Source organism: Corvus moneduloides, chromosome 12, assembly GCF_009650955.1.
Source record: "Corvus moneduloides isolate bCorMon1 chromosome 12, bCorMon1.pri, whole genome shotgun sequence".
NCBI classification, from domain to species: domain Eukaryota; kingdom Metazoa; phylum Chordata; class Aves; order Passeriformes; family Corvidae; genus Corvus; species Corvus moneduloides.
The window spans coordinates 54,665-77,927 of NC_045487.1; the positions used below are offsets into that span (position 1 = coordinate 54,665).

General features: G+C 42.1%; 2 protein-coding genes across 5 annotated transcripts in view; both read right to left on the bottom strand.

Annotated features, from left to right (window-relative positions):
- Positions 1 to 14,020, bottom strand: part of ADAT1 (adenosine deaminase tRNA specific 1) — a 30,187-nt gene extending 16,167 nt beyond the window's left edge. The window contains exons 1-8 of one of the 2 annotated variants that reach the window (XM_032121492.1): positions 13,604 to 14,020; positions 13,110 to 13,301; positions 12,277 to 12,345; positions 10,509 to 10,563; positions 9,610 to 9,737; positions 7,448 to 8,066; positions 3,409 to 3,554; positions 1,049 to 1,148 (exon numbers count right to left, since the gene is read on the bottom strand). In XM_032121492.1, coding sequence (XP_031977383.1) covers positions 1,049 to 1,148; positions 3,409 to 3,554; positions 7,448 to 8,066; positions 9,610 to 9,737; positions 10,509 to 10,563; positions 12,277 to 12,345; positions 13,110 to 13,278 — 1,286 coding nt within the window. In that variant the 5' untranslated portion in view covers positions 13,279 to 13,301; positions 13,604 to 14,020. The remainder of the gene's footprint in view (positions 1 to 1,048; positions 1,149 to 3,408; positions 3,555 to 7,447; positions 8,067 to 9,609; positions 9,738 to 10,508; positions 10,564 to 12,276; positions 12,346 to 13,109; positions 13,302 to 13,603) is intronic. The other variant, XM_032121493.1, reaches the window with a different exon arrangement.
- A 361-nt stretch (positions 14,021 to 14,381) lies between these two features.
- Positions 14,382 to 23,260, bottom strand: KARS1 (lysyl-tRNA synthetase 1). 3 transcript variants are annotated; one of them, XM_032121516.1, is made up of 14 exons: positions 22,966 to 23,189; positions 22,331 to 22,475; positions 21,957 to 22,122; positions 21,485 to 21,578; positions 21,015 to 21,201; positions 20,635 to 20,760; positions 19,768 to 19,887; positions 19,405 to 19,567; positions 19,132 to 19,305; positions 18,314 to 18,399; positions 17,442 to 17,527; positions 17,011 to 17,137; positions 14,870 to 15,013; positions 14,382 to 14,568 (listed from the first exon to the last, which is right to left on the bottom strand). In XM_032121516.1, the coding sequence occupies exons 1-14, from the start codon at positions 23,055 to 23,057 to the stop codon at positions 14,491 to 14,493; spliced, it is 1,788 nt and encodes a 595-aa protein (XP_031977407.1). In that variant the 5' UTR covers positions 23,058 to 23,189; the 3' UTR covers positions 14,382 to 14,490. The 3 variants fall into 3 exon arrangements, with proteins under 3 accessions (XP_031977407.1, XP_031977408.1, XP_031977409.1); XM_032121517.1 differs by having other exon boundaries at positions 14,386 to 14,568; positions 23,157 to 23,260; XM_032121518.1 differs by lacking the exons at positions 14,382 to 14,568; positions 14,870 to 15,013; positions 17,011 to 17,137; positions 17,442 to 17,527 and adding an exon at positions 17,574 to 17,657.
- Positions 23,261 to 23,263: the final 3 nt, after the last annotated feature.

Below are 23,263 nucleotides of genomic sequence, written 5' to 3' on the forward strand. Positions count from 1 at the left end.
TGTTAGCCATACCCCAGACACCAATACCGGTCATAAACCACCAAGTTCCTGGTCCTTTTCTTTCCACTGAAAATTTGGAAATACTAGGATATACCAGGATGAACTTCAGTCAAATCAGGCATAACTTCAAGAAGCTCAGAATGTGCAACTTGCAGGCATATGAATAAACTCTCCACAAGAACTGTCTAAGCTGTACTTATTATGCTATTCACCCCTTGTCAGGATTGTCATCATCCTCCCAAAAAGTCTGGGAAACATGAACAATATGACCATTGACAAATTTGTAGTATAATCAGCTAACAACTAGAACACAAACACCAATCCTCAAGCTGAATTTCCACAGAACAATGATAATTTTGGCCACCTCACCTAAAATGAAGATAACATAGAGATGGAGAAATGGAGAAGTCTGCAGATGCTTATGAGCAATTCCTCTCAACCTCAAGAAAAGTGCGCAACTATTTCTTTAAACTATGATTGTTGATAGAGGATTTCTTTAAGAGCACAGTGCCAAGATGACAGTTGGAAAAGTGACATGTTCATGATAGGAATGTGCTGACAGCATTTCAACACATTTTCAAACTTTATGGCAGAAAGTCATGTTTCAAAACAACACTTCTAATGATCATACATCCACGTCAGCTGGCTCGACTATTAAAGAAAAAGAAATCTCTAGAAAGAGAACTTGCAATGCACACATTTCCCTCACAGTTGTCAACCAAAAAAAATGCAAAGCAAAAATTCTGTTTCCTTCAACAGTAAACATCCTTTTAATAAAAACTGATCACAGTCCCTCACCACCTTTATCAACAATGCTCTCAACAGTGACAAAGAAATAGGATAAACTTGTTAATTCTCATTTAACTTTCATTATTCCAACTGGCCTCTCTGCCTTACATGGCAACTCTTCCTTTTCTCCTGGTCTTTACCTTCCCCCTTCTTCACTACTCACTGTATTTCCTCCCACTCTGACCACATCACACGAGCTGACAAAGGCATGTAAGCTAACGAATAAAACATGTGTCCAGATATTACAACACTCTCACACCTGCTCTGATGGCTTCCAATCCCCTTCTTTGTTGTCCCCTGGCGGAAGCCGTCTGAGGTCACATCCAGCGGTTGCTCAGGGACTGCACTCCAACTGATAGCTGTAGAGATATCGTTACGAACAAGGGAGATGCTCTTATCACAAAAGCAGAACCTAACAGTTCCTTTCATTCTGTATGTTCATGTATTGCTCCCCAAAATAATTCAAACTAGAAAGAGGACCATGGTTTTCTAGGGTCAGAATTCCAGTACCTAAAAGAATGTTTAATTTAAAAAAATGAAAACACACACATGCGCACACACACACAGGGCTTTCATCTTAATTAGATCATTTAACAGTCCATGCCTCTAAACAGCTGGCCTCCAGCTCTGTAATTCTCCATTTCTTAGGGGGATGCTACTTTCTTTTGTGCATCCTGTCCGGACTAAGCATGAAGAAATTTCCAAGTTATATGGCTTATTTTCACATCAGATTGTGAAATACTGCTCTAAACGACTCGCACCAGTCACTCTATGTTTTCCTTCTTAATTTATTGTCTGCTATTGTCTGCTATTATTTTATTGTGTACTCTAAGCAGTTTCATGTTTGATAACTGACATACATCAAATACGTGTAGATTTTACTTGAAAAACATTATTAGCTAGTAGTCAAAACCAATTTGTTGAAAGAGACAGCAAGTGCCAACAGCCTTAAACTCTATCTCAAGTCTGGGAACTTTGAAACCATCTCAGACTGTAAACTTCTTAATGTTGAAACTCTGCATACAACACCTTACAATTTCTAAGTAATGAGCAAAGCATCAGCAGCATGTCAACAGAAACTGACGTGTCCAATCTGTCCCTCCACAGCGTAACAGCAGGTTCTTCAACTTCTACTACAAGACAACTTCTGTTTCCTAAATTCTCCCTCTTCTCTGTCTTCCTAACAGGCAAAACAGTTGCACATGCATTCACTCTAAAGACCATCTTGTTATTCAAGATGCTCAAAGACTGCTTATGTAATTACTCGCCCTTGTATTACAATTCAGCTGTATGCTGCATTTGTTGTACTCTGCTACGTGCCAATTGTACTTACACTGTGATTTAAGTACAATGCTGTATCACTCTACTAAATTACAATCCTGTGTAACATGAAATAACATTAGATCCTTACGACCGGTATTAAACCCTCCATATGTGAAATATCTAAATATCACCTGGTTAGAGGATATCAGATTCTGATAAGCAGATACAACGTTACTTAAAAATTAAAACATTTTCTGTTCTTTCACTTTTTCATAATTATCTCAAACTTCAAAACACTAAACAGAACACATATTTTCTTAAAATAACAGCTGCAATGTTCCTATCAAGCATCTTTCAATACTCTGTGTAACAGCCCTAAATTTACAGTTTCCCCTGATTTTCACTCCTTCAAGGAATGAAACCACCTGCCACAAAAAAAGCTTGCTAAGGCATCATTCATCTTTACTTAAAGGAATGACCTGAGAAGTGTACAAAAAGAAAGGCATACACTGAATTTAGTCACAGCTGCTTTCAGGCCTTTTTTGCTAACTTAACTGGCACTATTTTTCAATGATAAAATTTCCTTCCTATCTCACAGAATTTAAGTATTTTCCTTCCCTCCACTTGTAAATAACTCCAGTTTAATGAATGTGAATTCCATTAAGGAACCCTTTGTCTCCATTCTTTCTTACCATTAGCTCTATTGTAATGGAAAAACTTCCAGTTCTGGTTCAGAATGGGAAGTATGCAACAGCAGAAGGCAGGCATGTCCAAGTTTAAAGAAACTGCTTGGCCATACACATAGAGTGGCAGTTCCTTTTTTTTTCCCCAAATGAGATCACGTTGCTAAATCACATTGGGGTTTAAATATTCATTCATCACCACGACAAAAAATGCCATGCCCGAAATATCTATCAATTCAACTTGTACACTACACTACTCTGTATTCTTTCTTCATTCACAGATTTTTGGAGCAATTACAAACATGACTCAGCATGGCAAGTCTTTTGTTCATTACCAAGGAGAATGCAAAACCAACTGAAATAAAGTCTTTTGTTTTCTTCTTGTACTAAACTTTTGTTTCCCCTGGTTGTTTTCTGTGTTTAGATTATAAATTCTTAATGGCATCAGCCAAGTGCTTATTCAGTCTGAAAACTCCCTACTGGAAACTAGAGGCTGAGACAAATTTTATTAATTATTAACAATTAAGTTATGACCTGATATTAATTTCTTGCTTTTCATACTTTGCCACTAGTATACCGGCAAGGAATGATGTTCCATTCCAAACAACCAAACCCACTTCATTTATATCTGGACTTTTGCACACAGTTACGCAACTAGGCCAAAATAACTCACCTGCGCTACAAGGAACAAGTTTTGTTTTGCTGTTAGTTTGAACTTCCTGAATTGCCTGACGGCTATGTTCAAATTGAAGATCTGATTGCAGCAGCTTAACCTCCTGAGTGAGAAAACCACCTGGTAAAGATGAGATGTGCTGACACCTGAAGTAAACATGGAAAAATGCAAGTGATTTTCAGTCTGTTCTTCCCAAACAAGACTATTTTGCACCATTTCCCTTCATTATCTAAAATAAATTTCTTTTACATTAAAACTGAATTGAACATGAGTTATACAGGTGAGACAAGGAGGTTTTAAGGCATTTTTCCCTTCAGAAAAGCATTTGTTAAAAAAAATAAACAAAGCCACATTAGTTTATTAAGACCTTGTCCATCTTAAAAAAACTACAATGAATTGGTTTTTAAAAATATTATTATTATAGTCAATGACGTATGCAGGACAAAAACTGCAATATAATTCTGCAGTCACAAAGAAAAATAAAAATCATAAAGTATTTACATAGCCAACTGCATTACATCAGCAATTGTTTTATGAACCTAAAGGTTTACAATCAAAGCCTATAAACACACAAAACATATGTACAGTTCTATGTATAATCTTATCTTTGTTACCTTAAATTACCGTTGCATGCTGAATGACATTAGGACCATACGAGGAAAAAACGGCATGTGTTTAATCACCGTAACATTTACATAGAGCAGGAATTAAGACTGAGATTCATACTGTCAGATGCAATAGTCTGAAAAAGTGCCTGACTGCACTAAGCCTAACAAGGCTAGGCAAATTCTTGCTACGTGTTACAGAATGAGGAAGGGATTATACAGAAAGCTCCACCGCGTATGTAACTAGAGCTTCTCCATTAACAGACTTACTACCTCTTTAATAATCATCCTAGAAGGATGCAGGGGTACAGACAAAAGGAATTACTAAACAAAGTCAAACCTTTCATATGAACTGGTCTAGTAACTGCCACTTAAAAAGAATGGTTGCACTCCCTGTTTTCTTCTTGCTCTCCTTTCCCTTCACTCTGCCCAAATCCACTTACTCTTGTCTACTGCTCTACTCGTCTCTAGTGATTTAGCCTCCCCAGTAAGAAAAATATCCACCTCCTATCCTTGTTGCTGGGATAGTTTTCATCAACTGAAGAATCTGAGGAGAAAGAAGGCCAGTGCACAACAGATGACTTTCCTCATTTTGCAGCAGTGTACTTCATCTCTCACATACATCTCCCTGAGGTGACAGGTTGTGTTACAAGAGCTCTACTACTCACAGCAGGGAGAAAGATCAGATCTTGGATGTAACTGAGGTTAAAGAAGTAGACAAACTTTTACCACCATGAAAATGCATATAAGCTTTGCCTCTCCAGTGCAACACAACTGTCTTCTTCCAGCTGACCAGTACAAGCTGTCACACACCAGGTGTCCTGAATCACTTCAATAAATCAGAAAACAGCTGAGGTGGGAAGGGACCTCTTGGAAGTCATCTGGTCCAACCACCCCTGCTCCAGCTGGGCCACCTACAGCCACCTGCTCAGGACAGTGTCCAGATGGCTTTTGAGTAACTCAAAGATGGGAGACTCCACAACCTCTCTGGGCAACCTCTGCCAGTGAGCTCCATCACCCTCAGAGCAAAAAACCTGTTTCCTGATGTTCCAGGGGAACCTCCTGTGCTTCAGTTGTGCCCATTGCCTCTTGTCCTATCACCAACACCACTGAAAACAACCTGGCTCCATTTTGTCTGCCACCTCCCTTCAGGTATGTATACAAATTGGTAAGATCCCCACAAGCCTTCTCTTCTCCAGCCTTCTTCACAAGCCTTCTCAGCCAGGCTGAGTAATCCCAGCTCTCCGCATATGAGAGGTGCTAAAAATCCATTATGCATCTTCAAGACCCTTTGCTGGACTCTCTCCAGGATGGCCACGTCCCTCTTGTACTGAGAAGCCCAGAACTAGACACAGCCCTTCAAATGTGGCCTAACCAGTGTCAATCCAGGGGAAGGATCATCTCCCTGGACCTGCTGCAATAGTTTGCCTGAAGTGGCCCAGGACACCATTAGCCTTCTTTGTTGCTAGAGCACACTGCTGCCTCATTTTCAACTTCAGGTCTAGCAGGAACCCCTAGTCCTTTTCTGTGAAGCTGCTTTCCAACTGGGCAGCCCCCAGCACATATCGGTGCACGAGACTGTTCTTCCTCAGATGCAGGTTTTCACTTCCCCTTGCTGAACTTCATAAAGTTTCTACTTTTCTCCAGCCTGTTGAGGTCTGTCTGGATGGCAGAACAATGCTCTGGCCTATCACCCACTCCTCACTCTTGAGTCTTCAGCAAACTGTCTGGGCATACACACTGCACCATCATCCAGATGACTGATTAATGAAGATATTAAACAAGTTTGACCTAGTATTGATCCCTGGGGTACATGGCTACTTACACCTTTAATTACACTTTGCCCAAAGACCACTACCTTCTGGGCCCAGTCATTCAGGTAGTTTACAATCCACGTGTCTGCTCATCCAGCTCACACTTCAACAGATTCTCTATCGGGATCTTACAAGACATGTCATGGGTTAGCAAAGCATAGTCTCGGAAGTGATGTTCTTGCAAAGGGGTGCTTACAGCTTCCTCTGTGATCTGACAGAACCTATCAGCTGGCCAGTTTGAATATGGACAATTTTTTAAGCCACTTAAAATTGTGACTGCCGCTGTGATCCACACTTAAGAATAGACAAACCCTGGGCAGAGCTCTCTCTCGTTTCCGGCACTGGAACAGGTGGCTGCAAGCCCCGTGCGGGGACCGGCGAGCCCAGCCCAGGCCCTGCTCGGGCCAGGCCGGGCCACGGCCATCCTGGAGCTGATGGGCCCTGTTCCACCCGCGGAACCCCCCCCCCCCCGCCCCCAGCCCTGCTGTGGGCAGCTGGAGCGGCTCGGCTCCCCTCCCCTCCCTCTCCAGTGCGGCCAAGATTCAGCTGAAGCTGCCCTGCTGTCCGGCAAAAGATCATGTGAGCAACAGCGATAAGCGAAATTCCAGCTGCAAGGCCTAGGTGAGAACAATCCTTTTAGTGCTGTGAAGAGCTGAAAACCTGAGGGAAGAGAAAGAGGAGATGCTTAAAGCTGAAATTCTGTTGTAAAGCTATGATGTATCAGAGCACCCGTTGTAATTTCATGAAGGCATGGGGGTGGAGCATTCAACTTGTACTTGAGAGCAAAAGCACCTGCGCTGACACAGGCAGATGCCGAAGCAGCTGTAATTTAATGAGAAATTTGAACACGGAGAGATGGAAGCGATGAGGACTTTTGCTCCAAATGGAAAAGGAAAAGACCTCCGTTCCTAGAGATGCTCCCAGAGATAGTCCTAGAGATGAAGATGAGGAGGACCCTTTGCTCCCAGGGAAGGAGGAGGGCCTCTGTTCTTAGAGATGAAATGCTCCCAGACATGGGTGAAGAGAACTTCTGTTTCTGAATGGCTCAACCTTAAAATTGTACTCCAGTAATTCAAGAATGGACCCTCAAAAGCAGTTGTGGGAAAAGCTGCAAGTCGTGGGAAGGGACTCACATGCGAGCAGAGAACCAACCCGGACGGCTGTCTCATTGTGATAAGGTTTTCATAGCATGGGCAAGAGAGACTCCTCTTCCTAAATGGACTGAACAAGGTTATTATGGAAGTGGTAACAGACTGAACATCTCAAGGGTTGTCTTTTTACATTGTCACTGGGAGAAGGGAGAAAGGTGGGGGGGGAGGAGAAGTGTTCTGAAGGTGTGGTATGATTTTTTTCTTCTTTTAGGTCTGTTAATAAACTTCTTTATATTCTTTCAAGTTTAGTGCCTGCTCTGCTTTTCTCCTAATTCTTATCTCACAGAAGGTAAACAGTAATGAGTATTTTGGACCAAACCACTACACTAAATTGGTGTTTCGCCCGGTTACAAACCAAACCCCCTACAACACATTATCAAAAGCTTATTAAAGTTCTAGTATTTGTATGACACACATTGTCTTCCAAAACTCACTGTCTCCATACGCACCATCTGAGGAGAGCACTTACCTTTCAATAACTGCTCTCCTCATAGCTTCTTGGCTATATGGACACTTCCCCACTATAACTGCTGACAGATACACTGGATACTGCAGAAAATGCATCAGAAGAGCTCCTTGACACCCTAAAACATTCCAGCGAGCCAGTTTATCACTGCAGGACATAGAGCATGTTCTGTCTCCTCGACCTGGCTTCACTCGTAATAATCCCACAGAGTGGTACCCTAACCCAGGTGTTCGGGCATCACCCAGCTCTCCAGGTATACATTTTGCTCCAGTTCTATGAACATCTACTAACTTTGGTCTCAGTAAGCCAGTCTCCTTATTAGCTGTTTGCATGTCTGCAGAACGTTCACAGCTCTTTTGACTTGTGTTGCCTTGTCGTTTCACAGATTCATGCTGAACAGCCAGGTCTTCAGTGATTATGGAAAAACAACCACCATCATAAGTTTTCATTCTCTTGAGTATATGATTACTTGCCATTTTCCCTGATTTCCTTTTATCTTCTGGACACAAGTGATTATGGTTACTCCTACATTCTGCTGATTGTCCACCCGCATGACCTCCAGTCACCGGCTTAGAAAGCTGGTTCTCCGGTTCACTGATTGGAAAAATAGAAGCATCTCCACCTAGAATAAAAGAAATAACAAAATTGGCCAAAACCACATCTTGTGACTGGAATACATCGTACCAGTAATATTACAACTACTAGTAGCTTCCACAGATCTTCACTCAGGAAAACTTAACTATGAGAGCACATTTTTGAAACAAAATTGTCCTGTGCAATGCTGAATCAAATCTCACTGAAATTTGAGCCAATATATGCTTCATTTTGCATTCTATGCAAGAAATAATCAAGAAAGAAAATTTACAACCTATAAAAAAAGTAGAAGCTAACAAAGGCATTTGACAGACTACAAGCAGTGCTGAAGACTCACGGGAAAACTAGCCTGATCTAACTAAACAATACAAACCTCAAAAAAATAATGAAAGAATCATCTGTCAAGTAAGGGTGAAAACTTTAATCTGTATCACTGAAACAAGCTCAGAACCAAAATTCTGAACCTCAGTTCAAAGCAAAGCAAGCCTGACAGGCCAGGTGATTTATGTGAGAAATTTCTCACAATGTGAGAAAGTCATGAAATTATTCTCACTAATAAATTTGAAGATGTAATTTCTAATCTCAAATGCACTAATGAAGAAAAATAACATTGCATATTCCAGCAATGCACTCAAACTCATGAAAATGTATGAGCAACTAACTCACTCTATGAAGTACTATTGATGAGGCATATTTTGAGAGTTCTTAAGACTCCTTTGCTCTGGAACAGACCAGCAGTTGAAAAACACACCACTGAGAGGACATGGTAACATCAAGATGCCCAATACATTGGTAGACCAAGAGGCTACATTCATTCATTTTGTCAACAGATTTTCATCTTTGTGGTGCTGGTTTTTTTAAACACACGAAGAATGTTTTCCGTGACAGAAGTTTCATTACATTCCCTAAGAAGTTTTGTGTTGGGGAGCTAGTGATGCTTCATGAATGGGATTTTTTTGTCCTGTTTTTCAGGAGTGTGGTTTTGGTTTGCTGAGGGGTTTTGTGTAAGTCAGTGTTGGCTCTACTCCCCCGTTTTTCTTTTTTGCTTGGTTTTGGCTTTTTTTGTTTGCTTGTTGGTTTGGGGGTTTTTTAGTGCTTGTTTGGGTTTTTTTTCTTTGTTTCACGGGGTTGGGGGTTGCTGTCGGCTGGATGCGGGATATCATTTCTGTGGTTGTTTTTAGGAACGGAGGTAAATGTCAGAACTTTTCATTAAAATTTTAACCCAAGGAGATAATGTTTAAAGCAAAACAACCAGGCAGTATGACAGGACCTCTGACAAGTATGTTATTCTCTGGAAAAGAAAATAGTAGCCATTATTGTTTAAAGTGAAACAGTCCACTACATAATGAGCAGTACATTAGATTTACTGAGTTCTCATGAATCACATCCAGTGAGACAAAATGCCAAATCTATCTGTGGAGGACCAGTCAAGTACATCTTTGGGCACGTATTGGTAACATGAATTACTGCCTCATTCTCAGTGCAGACCAAAGAGAGACTAAAGAAAGACAAGAGGCAGAAAAGATTCTAGAAGTGAGAGCAATGTAATTGGTTCACTCCAGCATACTCACACGGGGTATGACTGGAGAAGAAAATAAATACGACATTTGGTTTGAGTTTCCATTTCCCAGTTTCAGTTCCTGGACTAAAGATACACTGCTGATGGGAAGCTGCAAGCCACAACTGATGGAGAAGATACCTGTTAGGTAGAAAGTTTTCATGAAACATTTACTTCATTTTTGATGCATGAGAACACAACAAAACTTAGATGCCCTCTAGTGCCTGTTCTTTCTTGATGGGAGTCTATCAGGAGCCAGTTATGCTTTTACAGAGAGATGGCATCCAACATAACAAATGTAAACATATCATTGCAACTTTAATAATAGACATCACAGGGTTGGATTCATGGAGTTAACTGTCTCAGACTGTATAGATAAGGTACTCTCCCCCCACTGTCTGTGTTTTTACCAACTCTGCAACCCATCTGATCCTGCAAGATTCAGTTTAGTGTATCAAATTGCAAGAAATGTACTAATTTCTGCAGAATTACCATTCTCCTGGCTCAGTTCCCTGAACCAGTTTATCCCATGTAAACAAGAGGACTGGTATGTGAGAAAGAGCAAAAATTCTATCCCTGACTAGTAGTCATCAGATCTACATTGATGCCACATGAAATCAGATCCTAATTCTTCATACAGAGGCTCTACAAGAACAAGGAAGAGGCAAGCTTTTGTGAAAGGGCCTTAACACTACCTAGAAGTATAAAAATTAGGCTAAAATCCTGCTGACAACAGGAAAAGAAGTGTTGCCTACGCAGAAGTAATGCAGTCTTTCACTACATTCTCATATCTGAAGCTGCAAAATTTGGTTATTTCAGCAATAGGTCAAAACGATTTGCATCACAAAAACCTCAGGTAGCATTGAGTAACAGCACTGTTACAGCATTGAGTAAACTTCATTCACGCCTCACCTCTGGAAGCTCCTCTTGGCCACAATTTCAGCATGGCTGTCATTCAGAATGTCTCCTATAGCAAAACCCAAATGTGAATACTAAATCATTACTAAAAAGAAGACAAAGAAAATAGAATTTGACACAGGCCAGTTCTCCACAGTTGTTAGTATCTGAAGGTTCACCATTGGTTTTAGAGTATTGCAAGGTAGTTAAACTTCCAATCACCACAAAAGGAGGTCAACAGCCTACACCAATGAAGGATAAAAGTACTCAGTCTACAGCAAGTCAGAGACTTGTTTGAATACCAAATTTTAACTCTTCCCATATTGGAAACCCTTTGAGTTGAGAAAAACACTACCGTCCTTCAAAATCTTCCTGACTTTTGTTTTCAAGGGTAAATCTTGATATTCTCAAAAAAAGTTCTGCCAGAAAATTTCAAGTGTTTCTTAAGCTTTTGGCTGCAGTTTCTTTTTGAACTATGTCCTACAATTTAAACCATTTTTCCTGCAAACAAAAATCCATTCTGATATTACTAAGTTTACATATTTCATCTGCAGCTTTCCTACAGTATCTGCCTATTGTGGTATGTAAAGGAACAGGAGCTGTAGATCATCTTTTATTTCAGGGGTAAAAGGCCAGGTGATAGAAATCATCTTTACCAGTTTTAAAAGTTTAGAAGTGATCTAACAGATAACCATTAACATGGCCTACCACCAAGTTAATTTAAAAATAAATGTTATCATGAGAGGAGAGTATTTTCTAAATTTGACATCACTGAAGACAAACAATGGCAAAACAAACTAGCATTACTTTTTCCTAGTCACTTTTCTACTTTGACCCTTAATATCGAGATTGTAAACAGCACAACAGTTTAATCATCGTTTTCCTAAATCAGTCAGAAAAATGTCTGTACTAAAACTCTTTGGAGATGGCGAAATCACAAGAAACATTCAAAAAAATCTAAGATACAGAATCCAGTTTCTTCTCTTCTGCTCCACTAATTTATTTCAAAATGAAGGACATTATAGAGAACATGAAGTAGTCTAAACCAGACACAGGCAAAACCCTTTCTCATATCTCAGTCTAGTCCTCCTCTGAAGTCTAAAGAGGGTAGAAAGCCCTGTACCTACATATGCATGAACACTTTTCCCCCTTAGCCACTTTTCCACATTCATCATTACTATGGCTTCTTCCCTGTCCTAGCCGAGGAGACAGACACATCATGAATTTAAAAATGGACACACAGAGCAAGGAAAGTCTCCTACAATACACAGTAAGAAATGGTAGTTGTGAGAAGTCACATATCTATCCCATACATTTATTGGACAAACACTTAAAACAATCTAGTTGCAAAACATGCAGTAAGGAAGAAAAGCCCGATTAGTACCTTCCTGTTGGTTAGTACCAGCAGTGGTACCTCTTGCATCAGACCCCAACAAAACCAGACTCCAACAGGTAACCAAAGCACAGTTACTTTGCTTATGTTTTGTTTGCTTTTAGTTATGAAGTCTTTGAGCATGCAGACGCAGGGCCTAAACTACACAATACCACACATAAAAAGTTCGTTCACCTTCAAGGCAGCAAGTGCAGCAAACCTTCAGGGCAGCCACTGTGGCTGCCTGAGCTCCTGTCTCCCTGATGAAGGAAGGTCTGCCTTACACTTCTGGCTTCAATCCAGAACACATCTGAGCAGAATGCCTTGGACATCTTAATTGATTCTATGACACCAGCAAGAAAGAAGGTAGCATAGGTAGCCTTGGGTTCTTGAATTTTACACCATACTTACCAGTTTTTCGCATTTTGTTTTGGCCAATACATTTTGTTCCAGTTCCCATAGCAACAACTTCCTTAGTTACTGAAAAAGAAACAATGATAACTGAAAAAACTATCACCTCTAACTATTGCCAGAAGCACTGCTCTCATACGGTCATTCTGGTATGACAACACACAGAATATTGAGTAGAAGGGAAGGCGGACCATACAGCATTACAGAAAGGAAACAGTATCAGGTCAAGAACTGAATACAGTAGGCAGAAGCACCAGTGTTAGGAAAAGTCTATGACTGCACAGAAGGAATGCTAACACAGGCTTGATATGCCAGACAGCATACAGCAGACACTGCCATAGTATTCCTCAGGCACACAAGAGATAATGTATATGGGATACAATCTGCCTGACAACACTGAAGTGCCACTAAGGGAAAAGAAGATGATGACAAACTAACACAAATGCAAAATGCAGTAACACAACCTGTTAAAGGAGAGCAAACCTTTCTAGGATTCTATCAAATTAAGCATGCTTTTTCAAGAGTTTATATTAGGAATTCAGGTCTTGCCTAGACTTTCACCACATATTGAACAGCCAAATGCAGGCTTTCATTGTCTTATTTACAGTCTGGGAAGAACAGCATTTCACTAAAACCACCTCTTTCCAGAGAGAAGTTGTGAAAGCTTTTACAATCACAAAGAGTAATGAATTTGGGTGGAGACTGAAATGGAATAGGAAGGGGTGTCTGTTTTTTTAAAGGCATCTTTAAAAAAAGGAAATAAAAGGAAAGCATCAAGAACCTCCTCTCCCCCTCCCTTCCCTCCCACCCCTATTCCCACAACTCATGCTTACCCTGCAAGTTTCCTGGACTAACAAGACCCTCTATTTGGGCTGCAGATTCCACTTTGACAACAGCTGCCAGGGAAGTCCATTCTCTGTTTGGATCTGGTTTCCCCTGCTTAGGAAGTCTGGTCCTATAATGCAGGTAACATAGCCCAGCGATTTCATCAGCTGACCACATGGCTCTTGATGCAAGTGCAGGCTCTACATAGAATTGGATTCCATCACAACAATTGAATAAAAACCCCCATCTCTTCAAACCCTACCGTCTTGTTCTGCATGACACTTTCCTGCACCAGACTCCAATAACCAAGACCTAAACTGCATCACCCCTTTCAAGACTACTTATAGAAAATAACTTTTTCCGAATCGCAAGAAATAAAGAAGCAACGCTAAAACCCTTAAGGGCAGCAGCAGGTGGGGCTGCTAGGTTCCCAAGGCTCCCACTATGTAGCAATCAAACGCATGCATCACGCCGCCGTGCCGGTGCGGTCTCTGCAGCACACCTGAGGCAACTGGCACCACCCGCCTCCTTTCGAGGCCTCCACCTTGCCGAGAGACCCGAAGCAGCCCGCGCTCGGGCGCACTTGCCGCCACCCCGGCAGCAGTCCCTGCAGGCCCCTCCCCGCCCGCCGGGCCAACGACGCCGCTGCTCCTCGCCAGGAGGGGCGGCGACAACCAAAGCCCCGCGGTGCGGCTGCTCCTCGCCAGGAGGGGCGGCGACAACCAAAGCCCCGCGGTGCGGCTGCTCCTCGCCAGGAGGGGCGGCGACAACCAAAGCCCCGCGGTGCGGCTGCTCCTCGCCAGGAGGGGCGGCGACAACCAAAGCCCCGCGGTGCGGCTGCTCCTCGCCAGGAGGGGCGGCGACAACCAAAGCCCCGCGGTGCGGCTGCTCCTCGCCAGGAGGGGCGGCGACAACCAAAGCCCCGCGGTGCGGCTGCTCCTCGCCAGGAGGGGCGGCGACAATCAAAGCCCCGCGGTGCGGCTGCTCCTCGCCAGGAGGGGCGGCGACAACCAAAGCCCCGCGGTGCGGCTGCTCCTCGCCAGGAGGGGCGGCGACAATCAAAGCCCCGCGGTGCGGCTGCTCCTCGCCAGGAGGGGCGGCGACAACCAAAGCCCCGCGGTGCGGCTGCTCCTCGCCAGGAGGGGCGGCGACAACCAAAGCCCCGCGGCCGCACCGCCCGCAGAGCGCCCCAGTGCCCGCGCACGCGCAGCTGCTTCTCGCGCGCGGGACCCGCCGGGAGCGGCACCTCTTGCGCAAACGCACAAAGACTCAGAGACGGGTGCAGAGAAAGCGGACTTTATTGAAGATATGTGCCGCCCCGAAGCGGAAACGGAGGTGCCCTTGCCGCGCTCAGGCTTTACGCGGAGGTGCCCGCGGCGGTCTGGAGCCTCACACAGAGGTGCCCTCGGCGGGCTGCCCCTCCTTCTTGTTGTCCTCCGGTTTCATGGCGGGGAAGAGCAGCACCTCCTGCAAACGGAGACAGCGTCAGCGGCCGCGCCGACCAGCAACGCCACATCCCGTGCGGAGATCTCGCGAGAGCTGCCCCAGCCCCGGCTCCGCTGGTCAGCTGCGCCTCAGAGATCTGAGCAAGTGCGCAAAGGAGCTTTTCCTAGCTTTTCCCAGGCGGGATTCTGCGTCTTAAAGAATCGCACGCAGCTGCATTGTCTGGCACTGGTTTCGTCGAAGAGACGGCCTGCTTTGCCGAATCCCATTCCCTGCTACCTGACAAAACCAGCAGTAGGAAAGCACTGCCACTGCCAATGCTTACCTTGATGTTATTGGAATCTGTAAGGAACATGGTCAAGCGATCAATTCCCATGCCCCAGCCAGCTGTAGGAGGAAGACCATACTCCAGTGCAGTGCAGAAGTTTTCATCAATAAACATGGCTTCATCATCACCTGCAGCTTTTGCCTAAATGAGATTAATAGTAAAACGTGGATTGTACAGAGCTAGACAGTATCACTCCTGCTAACCCCTACCAAAAAGGGAGGAATACTGCGATTTGTAGAAGCCATGAAACTGATTGGTGCCTGATAGAGCTGTGCAAATGAGTAACAGATGAAGGAACCTCAGCACACAGAGAACTCTTGAGATCCTTCATACAGGTGCTCCTAAAATAGCTCTGGACTCAATTCCTTTCTGACTTACAAGTTTCCTATGTCCGCAAAGGTCCAGGCTCTTCACTTCAGTAAAAGCCATCTTTCAGAGCCATGTGGCAGCAGATGACAGTAGAATGAATTGCTTTCAAAGGCTTATAAGGTTGTATTGGTAGCAACCCCCCTTTCAATGTTTGCAGAAGCAACAAAGAAGCATAATTACTTGAATGATCAGTAGCTGCTCCACAAACTAAGATTAGGGGCTGTTTTTTTCCCTCTCAAATAGAAAGGCTAAAAAACCCTATACTGAGATGGTAACTAATGCACCCAACCCTGACAGTCTCCAAGTGACAAAAGTCATAATAATTAAAACACAGATTAGCCAACCGTCTCAAATTTAGAAAATGCCAAAAATAAGTGTCAAAGCAACAGCAAACACTTTTGCTCACAGGTTCAAGAAGACTTTGCTAAGACTGTTATGGCAAATTTTTCTCCCTGAAATCCTGAAATGCAAACTGTCATCCTTCATCTCAGTCTCCACCTTAACATTAAATGTTGAGGCTAATTTTCATTCAATACGTATAATCATATGTCTGCAAAGTCTGGCTATAATCATGAGAGAACTGCAGCAAGCATATGTACAACAGACCGAAAATTAAAGACGTCTGTAATATTATTCATTCTGACTGAACATTTTGAAATTTACCATCAAGCTAGTTAACATAAATCTATTTTTCTGGCTTTGACAATTGTTTAAACCTCTCAGGCACTTTGAAGCCATTAGAAAGAATATGAAGATCAGGAACTGTTTCTGCAGACCATATCATTTGACCTCGGTCATGTGTGGATACAATATTGCTGCTAGCAAGAATTTTCTTGCTTCTTTCTAAGCCCGTGGGATACTTTTCTCTCTCACGAAGAGATTAGCAGAAGTTCTATAAACTATGAACACCAGCGACCTTGTAGACCTATGTTTATGGTACAGTAGGAAAATATTTTGACAATGGATGTTTAGGATTTCTAGCCAATCAACCCAGGGGGTGGCTAATCCTTTGTCCAATTAGACTATGAAGAAAAAAGTCTAGAAAAGAGTTCGTAAAATAATTTAATAAATCAATCTTGCTGCACAATTCCTACCTGTTGGATCTTCTCTCCTCTCCTATGGCTGCGGGATACAGTAATAGTCATGTGTGGCCAAGCATGCACTCATGGATGTGTACACCAAATTAATAACGAGTTTCAGTCACTCCCTTTGGAGGCTCACATAGAGAAATCTAGTATTATAAATTTGCAAGCCTAATAGTTTCCAATCTGGACCTGTATCCTGTGAGTCACCTTAAAATATTAGTGACTCTGTTCAGGAAATTAAGCTACTTCTTACACAGCATTCAAACTCTTGCTGGACATGAAAATTAGTTTAAGAACCTAGAAGTATAATGTTGTATGACTATATAAATACTTAACTGGGAAAAAAAAACCTTTCAACCTGGGCAAGACACAGAAAACATTTTGCACATTTGGGTTTTTCCAGATTAGTACTTTGGGTGGAATAAAAGGGAAGATATTCCAAAACAAAGTTGCACTAAAAAACCTCATCAACAGCAGTGTTTGACCTCATTTACCTTAAAGAGCAAGGTTCCTATAAAAGGAATTGAATTTTAATGACAGGCTTTCATTTCAGTGACAAATACTCGCTCAAAGTAGTAGCAACTCTTTTCAGCAGTAGGTACTAATGACAGATTTGGAACAGACATAGGAAATACTCTTTGCTTACATGCCTGTATTATATTCACTATCAGCAAGACACCATACCTTGGCCTGATCCTCAAAAAGCTGACGCTGCCGGAAAGGATCATTAAGTTCCGTGTACGCATTGCACACTTCCTTCTTCATTACAAAGAGTTCAAAGCGTTCTGTTAGTCCCGGAAGAGAGCGATGCCTGTGTGAAGAAGACAAAACAGACATACCTTAAAATAAACATAGAAGCAAAAAGCACATATGTGACTTAGGGGCATTGCTCACCCTTAGCACTAACAGCTGTCAAAACTTCTAAGTACTAAGTATTGACACACCTCTTCCCTGGATGATGGGTTTCATGCTCAGGAATCAATGTCTATCTTGGTTTGTGTCAAAATTCACAAACAAGTACACAACATCAAAATCTCTGCTTTCACATATGCAACTTTTTTTTTTAATGAAGTAGAAGATTTGAGTTACACACTGACGGTGTGTCATACTCTTACCATTTGGCAAGCGGACTCATGACCTGCGGGTGATCACAGATGAATGTAGGGTTGATACAAGTGACTTCCAGGAATTCACCGACTAACTGGGAAAACAAAAGCAAAACAATGTTGGGTTGATACAAGTGACTTCCAGGAATTCACCAACTAACTGGGAAAACAAAAGCAAAACAATGTTGGGTTGATACAAGTGACTTCCAGGAATTCACCAACTAACTGGGAAAACAAAAGTGAAACAATTATGCAGTGTACAACTATGCACTTTCCTAGCAGTGCCTTCACCAAGCACCCTAATTTCCTCTCTTCACTACTGAAGAAAGTACAAAAAATCTGAAGAGCTTCCGAAGTATTTCTGGTCATGTTAATGTCTTCATCAACAGAGAGTGTTTCCCAGTCAGGTAAGGAAAAACGACACAGCAAAAACTGTGTAATAGGTCAATTTGCACAGCAAGGCCCAATGGGAAAAGCATCAAAAGAACAGCTATCAGACAATATTTGGGTACAAAGGAATACAGCTGATAGAACTATATGGTATTTCCACCCTTTTGGTCAGCTACATACAGATGGACACATCTCACAAACAAAACTGACCTAAGAAAAAGCAAATCTGTTTTAACCACAAGAGACCAGTTATCCAACTAAAATCCCCTACTGCTCAAGTTAAGCAGACATAAGTAAACTACATTTTGGTGTAGACGACACAAAAGAAGATTTTGACACAGCAAGTTTTCTCATGGTAATACAGCAATAGCTGAAGTGCATTGCAGCATGTTTTTCCAGGTGCAGCTAAACTTTTTCTTCAAAGAGACTTCTGTTGATACAGAGAGATCCTCAAAAGACATTGGGATTATAAAAATAGCACCTTTACTTACTTTGTCAAGAAGTCTGGCTGTTGTCCTGGGAGGCGGACATTCAACATTTCTCTCCATACAAAGGTTATCAAAGAACCTGCGAGTTTCTGAAATTGCAGACAAAAATTAGAACAGGAACCCCAGCAACCATTTTTTGTTCTTCAACATTTCTTAAGAGTGACTTACAAGATCTCAATGGTAGACACCATGAAAAATATGAGTTTAAACGTCAATCTACAAAAACAGTGTTTGGTTTTAACTGTTTACAGTAAAAGAGTAGTTATTTTATACTTCAGAAATTTGACAACAGTTAAGCACAACACCACGTAACTGCTGGATGTAATTAATTGGGGGGGGTGGGGCAGAAAGAGGAGGGAACTGGGGGGAAAAACAATCACTACAAAGTATATGAACTAGTTTCCTTATGTCTCTTAATACCAGGAATAAAATAGCACATAATTACATTTTTAAGAAAGGCCCTAATAATCATACACCCAAGCTACAATTACAGGCATGTAAACTCAACCACACAAAAGAGAAGGAATAAGAAGTAAAAAGCTGGATCTCTTCAAGAACTCCCTACATCATGCCTCTTGAGTATATCCTTTCACATATATTCAACAACAGAAGAGGCTAAAGAGTCAGCTCCTGCCAAAGACGGCAAGGAATGAAGGCTTCTCTCTGGACTCAGGTAAACCAACAAAACCAGAGGAAAGTAATCCCATATGTTAGTACTACTTCAGAAAAAGCAGCTGACAGACTGCAGCCTGAGAACTTGTGACCTTTTGCCCACTTTCTGTTACGGAAGAATTACAGGACACTCATACTCAGCATCTAACCTTCAGTTTCAAAACACTCAGTTGATGGAAATTTCACTCCTAGGACCTTTTCCAGATCATACACCATGCTAATGCGCCGGAAGGGAGGAGTAAAATCTATCTCATAGGTCTGTCCATCTTGACCATCTGGGTGGTAAGTGATCTTGTAACTCCCAGTAATGTGTTTCACCATCCCTACAAAAGGAACGTGAGGTTTAGAAGAATAGTATGCTACATAATAACCAATTCTTCCAGAGATTCTTACTCATTTTTTAATAATTTTGCATACTTCACCTGAAAGCAACTTCTCTGTAATTTCCATTAAGTCATGGTAGTCTGCATAAGCCATATAAAATTCACAAGTTGTGAACTCAGGGTTGTGAGTCAAATCAATTCCTTCATTCCGGAACTGACGCCCAATTTCATATACTCTATCCAGACCACCAACCACCAGCATCTAAACAAAATGAAATTCTAGTAAATACACTTTCTCAAAAGAACCTAAGAGAGCCCAAACACATGCAACTGCAACACAACCTTACAAATCTCATTCATGAGACAAGTCCACCTTTCTTCAAAAATAATCCTCATTTTAGCTACACTTGCTTTTGTTAAAACAGTTTGAAGAATATGGGCTTAGTAAGGCTTGCATTTTACCTTATGGTAAAGTTCTGGAGCAATTCTCATATATAAATTCATATCCAGTTCATTGTGGTATGTGATAAATGGTTTTGCCACAGCTCCGCCTGGAATTACATTCATCATAGGAGTTTCAACCTGTAACAACAAAAACAATTTCCCTGTTTTCATGAAATCTGTTTCCAAACCAGAAATGCACAGATCAAGCAAACAAACAAAACCAGCTAGTTTTGATGAAAAAACTGTATTTCACTTATTGTTCGGCATTCCAGTATATAGAAACAATTCTGAACTAAAATGCACTGAAAAAAACTGCACTTTTTTCATGCAGTCAGTAATAACCAATTACTTAATTCATCTGTTGATATGAAGAGTCATTCATATTTACTACAAATGTGAACCTGCTGGGTTCATGTTATCAAAGCCAGGAACAGCGCTGTGGTATTATCACAAAATCCTCTCTCTACACCGCAGAAAATTAAATTCAACATGGCCAAGTGCAGTTTCCTGCACCTAGGTCAACACAATCCAATTCTGCCTACAGGAAGTAAAATTGGCTTTTCTCTCTACAGGCAAACCAGCATTTTAAAGATGTTGTTTCCACCTTAATTTACTGAAATATGGAAAGGACAGCAGTAGTTTGGAGTATTGCCTTGATAAAGGTTCCCAAGCCATAACCTCACCAACTGATGAATAACCTTAACTTTAGGAAGAGAAGAAAGGAATTGCTCCCATTACATTAAATTGATAAAACACACCATGCTGAGGCAATTATTGTCAGTTCTGTAAGTACTTTGTACATGAGCCTGAATATAAAACATCCTTGAAGCCGAGAAATTGTAAACACATTCAGTATGCAAAGAGAAGTGAACACCAATGCCTTACCTCAAGAAAGCCCAACTCATCTAGAAAGCTACGAAGGTAAGTGATGATCTTTGCACGGGTTATAAATTTCTGCCTCACATAATCATTAAGAATTAAATCCAAGTATCTCTGACGATATCTGGTTTCCTGAAAAGAACACGTATATTTAGAACAAGCTAGATAAAATGTCATGCCAAAGGAAAAAATACCAAAACAAAACTAATATTCCTTTGTTGACTGATAATATCAGCAGGTATCAAAGGTTGTCCATTCAGACCTATCTGTGGCATTCTTGCCCATGGCGGGGGTGTTGGAACTAAATGATCTTTAAGGTCCCTTCCCACCAAAACCATCCTAAGATCTGTCAAACTGCCTCCAAGACTGACAGGCTTGACAAATACCTTATCTTTGAGGCCAAAATGAAGATGAGGCAACATGTGCAGGCATGGAGACAACAGAGTGATTTCATAAGGAATAATACTCAGTTCCCCTTTCCTTGTTTTCCCAGGATTCCCCTCTACACCAATAATGTCCCCACGACGCAGCTTGCTGTTAACACGGAAATACTCTTGCTCTGATTTGTAAAGGCTGTAATTACAAAACAAATATAAAATATAAGCACGTTTGTTTAAAGTTCAACATTCCAAGACAAAATGCATTTAAAAACCTATTTTTAAAAATTTTAAAAAAAAATTGTGTATATATATATATATATAAGTTATTTTAACAGGAAATCGACCACAACATCTGAAACAAAACATTACTTGGCTGCCTAAGCCAAACCACAGATGAAATAGAATACTCAAATACAGGTATCTAGACCCCAGAATGCAGTGCAGTTTAGAATGCTACTGGGGATACCTCTGCTTACCTGGAATTTGCCATGACCTGCAACTTGACTCCTTCACCACGAAGATCATAGAAAATCAGTTTCCCTCCAGCAGCACGCTTTGCATGGATTCGACCTAAATATCAAAGTATGCTAAACATCAGGAAAAGAGTCCCTAGCAGAAAGGATACAGGGGCAAAAGCCACAGTACTATCACTTAGAATCATCAGCTCTGAACTATTCACTAACTACAAAAGAGAAGCAGTTAAGTCGCAAAATGAAAACTAGAAAGACCATAAAAATTTTGGGTCCCAGAGCCTATGTTACAGTCTGATCTTATAGCTGCAAGGGAAGTTGCACAGGTCCACTCAGTCTGAAGGGTACGTCCTGAATAGTTTAACACTGCTACAGACTTCATGACTAAGTAAGAGATCAGCAAAACTCAAAAAAGACCAACCCATCAATAAAAGCAGCTAAGATTTTACATTTTCCTGTATCCCAGATAAACTTTTACCTGCCACTCTCACTGTAACGTTTGTCAGGTGATCTCCTGGCTGCAGGTGACTGTACTTGTCTATAAAATCTGAGAGAGATAAGTCAACATGGAACTTGTGGGGATAGGGATCTTCATTGGAGCCCTTAAGCTGTTGGACTGCATGGCTACGAATCTTGTAGTATTGCTGTCACAAGAAACAAACAAAATCAAATTATTTTATTAGACTCTGAAAATATGCTACAGGCTGTGAACTAAAATGCAGCTGCCCTGATGCAGGAATATACATCTCTCCCCTTTTAGCCATTTAACTACCCATGAATAAAAAAAAATCAAATGCAAGTCAGTAAGATTTATTCAGAGAACATCTAATAAGCATGGGACCATATGCTCACATTTGGATCCAAGCTCTCCTCATCAGCACCAACGTTATCGTCAGAAGTCAAGGAAGGCTTATTTGAATGCTTTTCACTTTGCTCTTTCTGCTTTGCTTCTTTTTCAGCTGTTTTTCTCTCAGCCTTTAAACGTCTCTTCAGCTCACTGCAAAAGAGAAGGAAACTGGATGCAGCAAGTACTCCGATACTTCTACAGGAAAATGGTTGGCAGGATTCTGCCAAAATCTAACTGGACAAATAACCCTGTCACTTCTCTTACTTTTCCCAATAGTCAGAACAATTCTTAAACACGTTTAAACATTTTCTACTTTGAACTCCTTCAGTTCATCCCCTACGATACAAACACTCAGAGAAAGTGAAAGCGAAATTATACATAGTTTAGACAGACCACGAGAACGCGTGCCTACGTGTCCAAGGGTTTGCCCCACTCTGTTGTATCCTAAGAACTTAGCAGCCCCACACAGCGCGTAAGTGAAACAAGGCGAACTCCCCCCGAAATAACGTAGGGTTCCCGAAGTCACCTTCGCTGTTCAGCCTATTCCCCCACGGCCCTCGGGCTCCTGCCGCGCTCCTGACCCCGCCTTGCAGGACTCCATAAGGAAAGAAGCGGCTCAAGCCAGACGCAAAGCACCGACCTGCTTTGGTCATGAAGCGCCTGCTGACATCGGAGCGCGGGCGCGGCCCTCCAGACCCAGCTGCGGAGCCGCGCAGCGCCGGAGCTCAGCATGGCGCTCCGACGGGTGCCTTGGCGGAGACACGCACCAGGTCAGCTGGACACACTTCACCTCCCCGGCCCGGCCCCACCTGACCACCCGCGCACCCTCACTTTTTGCTGAGGTGCGACTCAGTCTCCGCCGCTTCGCACTCGCGCGCCGCCGCCGCCATCTCCATCTCCCCACTGTTGCCACCGCCCTTCCGCCTTTGCGCGCCTGC

Bases quoted from the DNA above. Each gene is read 5' to 3' on its own strand.
- KARS1 (XM_032121516.1), bottom strand. From the start codon at position 23,057: ATGCTGAGCTCCGGCGCTGCGCGGCTCCGCAGCTGGGTCTGGAGGGCC. The intron at 18,400-19,131 runs GTTAGATGCTGA...CTGCAATTTCAG, and splicing joins TGAGTGTTTTGAAACTGAAG to AAACTCGCAGGTTCTTTGAT. The intron at 15,014-17,010 runs GTATGGTGTCTT...AATCTCATTTAG, and splicing joins TTTTTGAGGATCAGGCCAAG to GCAAAAGCTGCAGGTGATGA.